An 11,442-nucleotide genomic window follows, 5' to 3' on the forward strand; every position below is an offset into this window, starting at 1 on the left:
GGCATTTGAATTTGTTTTTATTCCAGTCAATGCCAGCCACTTGCGTTATAAGTTTGTCATTAATCTCATTAATCATAAGAGTCTCTGTCCCCTCTGTTTTTCTGACTTGAAAGTTTATTAAGTTCTGCTTAGAAAATAAAGACTGACTAAAATACATCCTGAGGAGCCTGGAATGAAACTGGTTTTTGACAGTAAATAGGACTGTGCTTTAGTCGAGTGAGAAGCAAATCAGATGTTGTGTAATGCTATGTCTTTTTAAAATACTTTGCTATTAGATTATCAGGTGTACCCAAATATAAACCTAGGCTATGAATTATAATGTATAAATGCGATTGCACACCCTAGTTAACTTCAACATTCATTTTTGGAAGTCAGTTTCTCTGGGTACCGAAAATAAAATTGGAGAAAAAATTACAGCAAGTGGTGTTATCATTTTGTAAAAGTACTACAAGTACTATTTAGGAAAAAATGCTAGTTCTGGGCAGAGGTGAACCCTGCCAATTGAATGTTTTATGGATGCAAAAATATGTCATTTTAAATGTGTGTGTTTAATAAGCATATTTTGTAGGCTAATTAGTACATACCATTTTAAACGAAAAGATACAGTACATCTCGAACTCCAAAACTAGAAACTAAATATGAAGAAGAACAGGAATTACCGAAAAATACGTCTGGCAAAACGGAAAAATGTATTCAGATGAAATAGTAGATGACAATTAAGAGTCACTGCACTCATGGGTACCTGTGCTGTACTATTGTTAGTACTATGGTGTTACTTTACAGGCAACATAGACTCCTTTGTTAAAATACGGGAAATAAGCGTTACATTAATGGTTTAACAGGGAAACACATTTCTTTTCAAAAGCGTTTCACTGCGTGTAGCTCGTAAAATACTTCCTATTCTATGAATGCATCGACTCCAAAAGGCACCAATAATTAAGACATGCTTAAGGTAAAGGCGCTCAACACACAGTGCCATTAGGGTCCACAGCGTATCAAAAGTAGACGCGGACCATTACAAAGTTGCTGTTAGGGAAATAAAACAATTTCATCTTTGTTTACCTCTGATGTAGTTGCATTTGCTTTCATCCAGAAGACTGGAAGAAGACCCCCCCATGCTTGAACGCTGCTGTTCACACAAGCTTCTGCCTCGGTAATGTGTGCGGTTCAGGTGCTCCAGCTGTCGAGCCTTGCAGAGCAGCACAGACAGCCCCTTCCTTCTGCTGCGTGGCTGTCGCGATCTGACGGGCGTGGAGAAGCTCGCTGGCGTTTATTGTGAGCTCCGTGTCCTCAAAATCTATCATAAACTTCCTTCAACACTGCAGCGCCTCCTGCTAAGATTTGTGCCTTTCGTGTCAGTTTCGGTTTTTTTTTTTCTTCATTTCGTGTGGTCCTGCTTCAGTTCACGCCTTTCAAAACAGCTGCTATTTTTTGTTTGAGCCTATTTTATTTGAACTGCGAGTGAAACTATTTAAAGTAGTGTAGAGTTCAGCAGTTGTTCGGACTTCTTGATTTTTAGAAAACTTGAAAGACTCTTGATTTGACTGAATCTCCTACTAACATATTGTTTAATTTCTCTTCCATCGGTATAAGAAGAATTATTTATTAACCAAAAATTAATAAAATGCTCGACAGTAATTTGATTTCAGGAATCGTAGTATAATTATGTCCACTCGATGTCAATATAGGGTTATTACCAGAAGACATAAAATAGTACGTCAAAAAATAAATCTCACTCTTCCCGTTATGATTAATACGAAGGAAGGAGTCGTGGTTGCCTGTATTTAAATCGCGTTTAATAAGCGTTTGGGCTTTTATTAAAATAAATACTCTTGCATACTATTTCTGCTCTAATGTACAAAGCAGGTATAAATATAACGGGACTGTCTTGAATATTGAGGTTGCAGTTCATATGAATTCAATTCAGACACACTGTGTTCTTCAGCTAATGCCTATATATGCACAGTAATCTGTATGTGTCTTCATTTTTTTTTATTTATGTTCTCCTTCTTATATACAGTATTTTGTGAAATCGAAATTTGGCAGGCACAGTTCAAAACTCCCGCGCTGTTTCTCATTATGGCTTCTAAGTGAAGATGACGTTTCACGAAAATCTTTTTCACGAAAATCACATTTTCGTGGGCCAGCAATAGATAGCACAGAAATTGATAAACTGCACTACAGTACTAGTATCCGAATATCAGAGGCAAACTGGCGATAAAAGGTACCACCCACAGTCTTGCCCTACTGCAACATGATTTCAGTTTACCTGTATGTTTGTTTAATTGCTAAGTTGACGTCTGTAGTCTGTAGTACAGAAATATGGTAATTTTCAAATTTCTTAAGGACGGGTGAACAATAAGCCTTCAGTAATAGGTGTTTGCATTTATAGATAATTTCTATTTTTTTTCTCGTGTGGTGTTGTGTGGTAATGAATATTTATTTCCCTACGTTTCCCAAACTCCATTGCGGAGCCGTAGCTCGCCATATTGAGATTTAAGAAGAGAGCATTTGGAAGTGCTGTGTATTCAAAACACTGAAATGTAAGTACACAGACGAGTACGAAGCAGTAATTTGGTGTGTTCGGTTTTGCATTTGCATAGGGTTGGATTAATGTTATAACGTACGAAGAAAACGATAAATGCACAATCATAACATGCTCTTCGGTTTGATGTTACCTACCCATGTAGATACTGGCTTAGCCGTTTCAACGTTACTACAGGTTTTAGAGAGCTATGTCGTCGTATAACGCATTTTGAAATACAATAAAAGAGGTTGAAATTTATTTTTTTTTATCGTCGATGTTTACGTGTATATGCAACATCAGCAATGCTTGTTAAAGCGAAACTGCCATTTGCGAACCAGCGTATTGTTTCGTTTACGCGATGTTGCTGGTAGTAAATTGTCAGCCACTAACAAAGGATATTAAGAACTGTAATTGAGCGTTGTCTGAAATCATGGCAGGTGTAGAAATGAGTAATTCCAGCTTCTACTGATGTTTAAAGCACCCTTTTCTCACTGAACAACCTTTAGTTGTGCAGACACTTTGATGTTTCAGTTGTCTTCCTATTCAAAACGGCGAATTCACAAGGATGCATTGCTGATTGTGAACTGCTAACCTACATAACAGTACACACATCCTCCTCTTTTTTTCTTGAATTAGGCTCTAAAATATTCTCTGTATTCGTTTTTAAGGTGGGGGTACTCATTAACACCCATTGGTTTCCTGTTATTATTTTATCTCAGTAATTTTTGTTAGGTGTGAAACGGAGGACTAAGGTTATACTGTAGCTTAGGTGCTACACGTGTCTGTTACTGCAGATAGTAAATTATTAAATGTCTTGTTAAACGTGAGCTGACCAAATTTAGAATGGTAAGCACGCTGCCAGTAGGTAGCAAAGCTTGTAAAATCGAATACGATTAGTGCGCAGTGGAATCCGCACATTTGATTTTCACATCAATTAAGCTTTTTTCCTTGTTCTTGGAGAATGCATAAAAGTACTAATGTAAGGCAAACAGGTAAAATGACAAGCTGTATTATCTGCAGATGCTCTAAAGGTATAACAAAATGACGAAGCGAGTTCTTTTCCTATGGTCATTTGTAGACACATTGAGGTATTCATTTCGCCATAAAGCACTTAACTGTTAGAAAAATCACACTTGAAACGAGTTTAGCAGATAACAGTTCGTCATGCTTTTAAGGCTTCTCTCAAGGTGAGCTCTCATGTCAAAACAGAAGCAGGCCGTCCTCCAGTTTTGCCAAGAAACACTGTTGTCCTTGTCTCCAGTTTTGAAAGAATGACTCAGACAGTGCAGACCAATGGCGTTCAGCCTCTCAGTAAGACCTGGGAACTCAGCCTGTACGAACTGCAGAGGACTCCACAGGTAAGACAGCCAGCGCTGGCTTTTTTGTAACAGGAATTTTTTGTCTTCAGATTAATGAAATATACATTCCTTCCCTCAGGTTTGACCTTATAAATTAAGAATGTAAGTTTGTACATATTTGCATTCAGTTAGTGAAGGAATTACAGTAGCTAAGAAGTTATCTTTCTTGTTAGATTAAAAAGCACTTGCTGTTTCTAAAGTAATGCTTTTAATGTGGCAACTTACCTTCTTATTATAAACCTACCTGCGTGGTATGGTTTTGCCCGCAGGAAGCGATCACAGACGGGCTTGAGATCGCGGTCTCTCCAAGGAGTCTGCACAGCGAGCTGATGTGCCCCATCTGCTTGGACATGCTGAAGAACACCATGACGACCAAGGAGTGCCTACATCGCTTCTGTGCCGACTGCATCATCACAGCACTCCGCAGTGGGTATGTGCCTCGAAGTAAAAGTGGAATGGAAGTAGATTCTGAATTAAAAATAAAAAAAACACCTTTTCTGATGCTTACCACCATGCTTGTTAAATCGTCTGTGACTACTTCCCAGGCAGTTCACTTTCCCTCTGTAAGTGTAAGGGAGAAAGCATTCTCTTCTCACTTTCAGAATACTGTGGGTTTTATCGAGTCTGTTCGGTTGCTGTAACTGTGGAAACCAGCACTAAGTTTCTAGCACCACTGAGCTGAAACGTCCAGCTGAATGTTTGAATCAATGCGTTACAAAATGAGCTGAACAGGAAACCGAGCGTGGGGACTTGACGTACAGTAGGTGTTCAGAATCCTCAAAAGCATTGACAGAGTTGGCGCAGTGTACTTCTTTGGAATGAACGGTGAAACTGAACCAGAAGACACTACTGGAAAGTACGTGGAAGTGCTTTTAAAATTGAGAATAGGAGGCTCGCCTTTATCCAGAGGGTTGAGAGGATATAGAACAAGCTAGCTGGCCGTAGGGTTGTAGCCGATACTTGTGCTTCTTTCAAGAAACGGCTGAATTTGTTCAGTTCGTCAGATCAGTAAGCTACGGTACTATCGGATGGATCGAATGACCTCTTGCATGTATCATTACCTATGTTCTTCTGAGTAGATAGTATATTTTGAGATAACTACGCTGACAAACAGTCATTCGTTATGGGTAGGGTAAATATCTGCAACCAACTGTCTTCTGGGTTGTATTTATTAAAGTGTGGAAATGTGTATGTGTGTGTATATACACCCAGTTTTCAGTCGTCAGTTATATACTGTATGACTTGGCTTTCCAGCACCAGCCTCTGTTGGGAGAAGTAGGACCTCTAACCATTCTTCTACACACCCACCTGTCGGAGCTATTCATCCTTTGTCATGCATCAGTTTCCATGGTACCTTACTGGAGAGTGAGCATAAAGCAAGGCACATCACACGCTGATGTCTCTACATTCCTGCAGGCACCTGATATTTCAACAAACTGTTCCCTTGCTGACTTATGTTCACATTCTCCCATGTGGCACTCTTCCTATAATTCACCTCTGCTTGGGGAATCCTGGTCAGAAGTGACTAGTGGTGTTAATATTGGTTAAGTTCTTTATTTGTATGGGGCGTCTGAAGCAAGAGTGGACCCTGCTTGTAACCTTAAAAGCACATCAACAGTTTTGTGGCTTGTCTTGAGATACAGGTATTTCAAAACAACAGAGCAATTTTCCAGAATTGAAGTCTACCTTCATTCTGTCTGTTGTGTGGCTAGGTAGACACTCTGCAGTATTGAAACCATTAAGATTAGCTCCCATGTAACAAGAGACAAAACGCATAATCTTTAAATCTCATTGCGATCCAGGGTTGTGAACTACTCTAAAACATGGCTCATTCATTGTGTTTCTGACAGCATCATTGTTAACCTGCGATAGATATTGAAAGGTGTGATTGGGTTATTAGTAATAACTGATGCTACTGATCCTTTGCACATAACTTAAAAAAATCATCTGATCAAGGGCAACAAGACCTGTAACCTATATCAACAAGACAGTCTCTAACCTTCACACCTTATTTTAACATACACACTGATTCTCTGCCCTCACATTTTTTTCTGCTTTTAATTGCAGATCTTGATCCAAACATAATGGGTTGAAAGTACTACAAAAAGTGGAAATAATGTGAAAAAAAATAGCTGACAACTCTATATGCCTGCTACTCACCCTCATTAGCTTAATGAGTGCTTAATGAAAAGAATTAGAACCATAATGCCGTTTTCCCCCTGGATATTTCAACCTAATAGATTTTCTTTTTTTTTTCTTCTTAAACAGAGCATAGTATTGTAATATGTATGTGTCTACCTAGCTTTTATGCCTTAATTTCTGGACCAGGCATTTTCCCCCAAAAATGACCTGTTATATTGAATCATCCTTGGCTGATTCATTACCTATTTATGGAGCTTGATTCATGTTCATAGTTTCTAAATGGGTGGCAGTATGAAAGATGCGTTGACTGTTTTCAAAGTGAAGACAGTGTGTGGTTTTCCTAGATATTTTTATAAATGAGATGATTTTCATGGTACATGTGCAGCTGCACATATTGCACGTGAGGCATTTTATCTAGACTGTTAACTAATGTGTCACTTCTGTCTCTTAGGAACAAAGAATGTCCAACTTGCCGTAAGAAACTGGTGTCCAAGCGATCGCTTCGGCCAGACCCGAACTTTGACGCCTTGATCAGCAAGATCTACCCCAGCAGGGATGAATACGAGGCCCACCAGGAGCGAGTTCTCGCCCGCATCAGCAAACACAACAACCAGCAGGCTCTGAGCCACAGCATTGAGGAGGGCTTGAAGATCCAGGCCCTTAACCGGTGAGATCTGATGTTCACTCTGCATGTTCTTCATAAATCTCTTCCCCCACTATCCGGAGTGCAGAAGTAAAAGGATCTGTTTGACGCTAGCATTTGCAGATTCTGGGACGTGTGAGATTTAATTGACTGGTAACAACTAGGTATTTTACACTTTGCAGAGCATACAATCTTAGATAGAATTCGGAGTGGATAAACTGTAACACTGCAATGGGATCCACTTACCAGATGTTCTTGGATGTAGTGGCTGCTGTACAGTTGTGTATATTAAGGTCTCATTGAGGTTCGCCCTATTAAAGTTTAAGTTAACAGCGACAGGTGTTAAGGGACAATAACCTTCGCTTCTCTCTCCTGCAGGCTTCAAAGGGGGAAGAAGCACCAGATTGAGAATGGCAGCGGTGCAGAGGACAATGGCGACAGCTCCCATTGCAGCAATGCCTCTGTGCACAGTAACCAAGAGGCAGGGCCCAGCATCAAACGCACCAAGACGTCTGACGACTCTGGGCTCGACATGGACAACGCCAACGAGAACGGGGCAGGGGACATGGCCCTGGATGGGGCCAGCGAGATTGAACTGGTGTTTCGGCCTCACCCCATGTTGATGGAGAAAGACGATGCTGCACAGACAAGGTGGGTTTCCTCTGTCAGCCTGTATTTTGTGGGACTTCTTTAACTGGGACTTGCTGGGAGCTGACAACAAATGAATAGAGAGTGTAGCAAATGGAAAATCAAAACCCTGACTATCACTGAAGAGAATCTTTTCAATTAAATATGTTTTTAGTTGGAGATGGAACTTTCTTGATCCCTTCCTATTAATTATAAAAGAGATTATATTTCAGTGCTTGCTTTTTATAGTGATCGGTCTTATTTAAGGCTTATTAGTGTCTGGGATCTCTTTTAGCTGTGCCGATAATAAATAGACCTTGTAAATCCATCGCATGTTTTTTTGTCTATGTCTTGAGCACTCTTATCTTGATAGAGAAATAATGTGTCTCTCTACCTGTGTGTGTAACTTGGCTGTATTGGGTTTGTGCCCAGGTACATTAAGACTTCAGGAAATGCCACAGTTGACCACCTTTCTAAATACCTGGCTGTAAGATTAGCCCTAGAAGAACTTCGGAAGAATGGTGATGCCAATCCCATCAATGTGGAAGCTGCCAGTGAGAAGCAGTATACCATCTACATCCCCACGGCCAACAGCCAGTTCACAGTACGTACAACCTAGTGGGACAGAAATCTGCATTTTTCAAGATGACAACTTTGTCTATTCCATGAGCATGGGCGGTTTTAAAACTATTTTAACATTTTTCTTATTGCGCATTTACTCCCAAAGATGTTCTTTTGGAATTTATCTTTAGAATGAACAGCAAAGCCATCTAAAAAGTAACGAGCGTGGAAAAGTCATGTGATAGGAAGGGTATGGGAATGAGGACAGAATATTGCTTACAAAAGCTGTGCATTTCTTGGCACAGTCATTTCCTTCAGCGGGTTGCTGAGACAGGGGGACACTTTTCTCTTGTGATGCAATCTGGGAAAATATTTCCACCTTAAATGTATTCTAGGCTTTAAATTGCTAGCCTTTTGAAATTCTGAAGTGTGCGCTGCATTTTGGGGTTGTTAGTATTTTGCTGCATCTATGCAGTTTATGGAACAATGTGCTAGATTTCACTGCAGGGTCAGTATACTACGTTTTTGGGAGGGACAGCTAGTTGGCACAGTTTATAATCGAAAGCTGTTCTACATTGAGCGTTACTAAGTGAGGGACAAGTAGATGTGATATAGTAAGCATGTAGGGATGGAGGGATAAACATTTTCTTGGAGAATCTCCAGCTGAGTAACTTTGAGTTTATTCTGAAAGGTTTACACCGTCTTTCTTGGCTCCTTACCAGGTTCTGAATGGGTCCTTCTCCTTAGAGCTGGTGAGTGAGAAATACTGGAAAGTTAACAAACCAATGGAGCTCTACTTTGCACCTACCAAGGAGCACAAATAAAAGAGGGACTTGTGCAACGGACTGAATCTTCATCCTCTGTCATTTCTCTATTGGATTAACTAGTTTCAGAAGCAGATGTTTCTGAATCACTTTTTTGCTGCTTTTTTGTTTTTTACAGTCTTTTTTTATGGATGTAGGGAGGGGGGTGCTAATGAGTAATTTGTAATCCCCATAAATACAAGTATATACCATTTTTCTGTTCAAACCATACACTCTTTTCTGTATGAAAGAAGGAAAAAGGCTCCTTAAGAACTTGAAAATGGTTACAAGCAGGTCACAAAGGAGGACATTTGGCTTCTCTTGCCCATTTAGTAGTAGCTAAATTGATTCAAGAATGTTGTCAAGCCATTTCTTGAAATAAGCCAGGGCATTGGCTTCAACAACATGGCTGGCTTGCTAGTTCAATACTCCCACAACCCTTTGCATAAAGGGTTCTTTAGTTTTAAATGCACTTCCACATTAATAGTAATAGAGCTCCACAAGTGAGTACAAAATGTTACCCAATGTGAGTGTACATCAACAAAATAATCAGTTTGTAAAGAATTTGCAGATAATATTAAGTGTCGTTTATAACTGAAAATATGCTTACGTGCATTTATTAATTTCTAAACATGAATTTGTAAAGAGGCTTTTCATGTTAACATTACAGATAAGTATGAAGGGCTTATTAATAAAATGGAAAACATTAAGGATCAATACGCATTGTTAATCAAAAAATGCAGACGTACAATGTTTTACTTTCTTACAGATCGGCCAGTCCTTAGAAACCTTTTTTTCACCTGTGTGCTTTTCTTGAGGTGCCAGTACTCAAAGGTTTGCCAGACTGACCTTCACTTGGATTTTTAAGGGCTTGTGGTTAAATTGTTGTTAACCTCCTCCCAGAAACTGACCTGCTCCCCAGCTGCAGTATTTACAAATGTCAAAGAAAATTAAGTACAGTTTGGCAAAACGCCCGAGTACAGAAGACAAAGCAATATTGCTGATATTAAATGTGAGATCCTAACAAATTTAGAGATGGTCGTTCTTTTTCCAAATTTTTTTTTTGACCTGGTTTCAGCTTTAATGGTGGGGAATGAAACTGGCTTCCTTAAGATCATCCCTCTGAAAATCTTAAGAGTGCAAAGTTAAAGCCTACTGAAGACCTGAATATCTTTGAAGCATGTTATTATTTTTGGGGGGTTGAAGGCATCTTTTACATGAAACATAGTTACCAGGTTTTAAATTTGATGTTGTTTGAAAAGGTTGAACTGCATTATCTGTTTGAAAAAATTAAAAAAATATATATACTGTATGAATGAATTCTCTGCTTTCCTTATGTGGTCTTCTTTACAGCGAAAATGAGGAGCATGCCAGTGGGATTGTTGTGGTGACATGTAACAGTAATTCTGCAACTGTTGTACATTTCTGCTTTACGTCTCTTCTTTGCTTTGAATGTGAACTTAAGAAAATCATGTCTTTAAGGGTTTTTCAAAACCCATTCAAAAATGTTTTTAGACCTTAGTTACAAGGGTACTAGTTATAACTCCTTGAATTTATATAGCTCTTCTCATCCCAAAGGCTCCTAAAGCATTTAACACACTGGGGAGGACTTATATCCAACACTGTAGTGCAGCACCCAGTGATAAGCTAGGAGCCCCACTATAAAGCAGAGAAAATGTGCTAAATTACTTTCATGAAATAAGGGTAAACTTCAGGTGGGCCAGATTGTATAAGACTGAAATAGAATTTTACCAGGGCATATCTTGAGAAGTTTTGTGAGATTTTCAATGATGAAGTACTCAGGACCTTAGTTTGTTGTCCTGTTTGTAAAAATAAAAAGGCAGGGGTCCCATTATATGGCATTAAGATTCAATAATGCATAGATTGTTTAATCTGTGGTGAGTGAGTTCCCCACATTCAATCAGAGTACAGTTTTACTGAATGGCAATGATTTTCTCCAGTTTGTTTATTGCTACATCCTTGTCTGTCTTCCCTGAAAATCTTTATCTCGGTACTGCTGAGCAAATTGTGAACAGATGGAGGAATTTAGTTCAGCAGCCTTTGCACTGGAGTATGGGATCACAAGCACAGCCTTAAAATTCAATTTAAGGGAAACAGCAACGCTGTTTTTATATGTTGTAAAATGTACACAGTAACTTTTAAAACCTCCAATTTATATGAAAAAAATAGACTAAATTTCCACCACGATTTGTGGAAACTCACCAGGGGCGAGACCAGGGATTTGCAAAAACATGGCAACTTGCAACACTTTCACAAAGTTCATGATTTTGTGCTTAATTCTAAATTTTAAAACTTTGTATATTTTGTTACCAAGATGTAATAACTGGTCTGAGAAATTGGGACTGCAGTTCCCCTTTTAAAAAAAGGATGTTTGTCTCCAACTCGAGGTATGTAGACCATTAAAGCTGGAGACTATCACTGAAATGGCCTTATTTCTTTGCTGAAGATTGTAAAATCTTAAGGAGAAAAATGCTGAAAACGTAGAAGGCACTTCCCTTTTAATGGTCAAATGAATAAGCCAACTGAAAGAACTGCCAATTACAGCATCATGTCAACTGGCAATAACTGTATAAGAATACAATGTGGACTATTTAAAATGTAAATCAGTCCAGTGGAAGGTTTAGAATTAATACTTGGAACATGTATAATATGTATTTTCAGATCTGTATGCCAAATAAGATTCAAGTGCCACTGTGTTGTAGTTTCATTCATCAGTCCAGCCAGGGTGCTTGTGGAGAATACTAGAATGCTATGACATTA

At 39.0% G+C, this 11,442-nt stretch overlaps 2 protein-coding genes across 3 annotated transcripts in view; one reads left to right on the forward strand and one right to left on the reverse strand.

Annotated features, from left to right (window-relative positions):
- niban1a (niban apoptosis regulator 1a) overlaps window positions 1-1,263 on the reverse strand; it is a 33,319-nt gene extending 32,056 nt beyond the window's left edge. The window contains exon 1 of the mRNA XM_088927138.1: window positions 1,063-1,263. Coding sequence (XP_088783264.1) covers window positions 1,063-1,117 — 55 coding nt within the window. The 5' untranslated portion in view covers window positions 1,118-1,263. The remainder of the gene's footprint in view (window positions 1-1,062) is intronic.
- Window positions 1,264-2,108: 845 nt separating this feature from the next.
- On the forward strand, window positions 2,109-11,101 carry rnf2 (ring finger protein 2). Of its 2 annotated transcripts, none has more exons than XM_088927164.1 (7): window positions 2,109-2,543; window positions 3,789-3,885; window positions 4,155-4,315; window positions 6,479-6,694; window positions 7,049-7,321; window positions 7,730-7,901; window positions 8,581-11,101. In XM_088927164.1, the coding sequence occupies exons 2-7, from the start codon at window positions 3,799-3,801 to the stop codon at window positions 8,680-8,682; spliced, it is 1,011 nt and encodes a 336-aa protein (XP_088783290.1). In that variant the 5' UTR covers window positions 2,109-2,543; window positions 3,789-3,798; the 3' UTR covers window positions 8,683-11,101. The 2 variants fall into 2 exon arrangements, with proteins under 2 accessions (XP_088783290.1, XP_088783291.1); XM_088927165.1 differs by having other exon boundaries at window positions 2,466-2,543; window positions 3,737-3,885.
- Window positions 11,102-11,442: the final 341 nt, after the last annotated feature.

Source organism: Atractosteus spatula, chromosome 11 (assembly GCF_055471065.1).
Source record: "Atractosteus spatula isolate fAtrSpa1 chromosome 11, fAtrSpa1.hap1, whole genome shotgun sequence".
Taxonomy (NCBI): Eukaryota; Metazoa; Chordata; class Actinopteri; order Semionotiformes; family Lepisosteidae; genus Atractosteus; species Atractosteus spatula.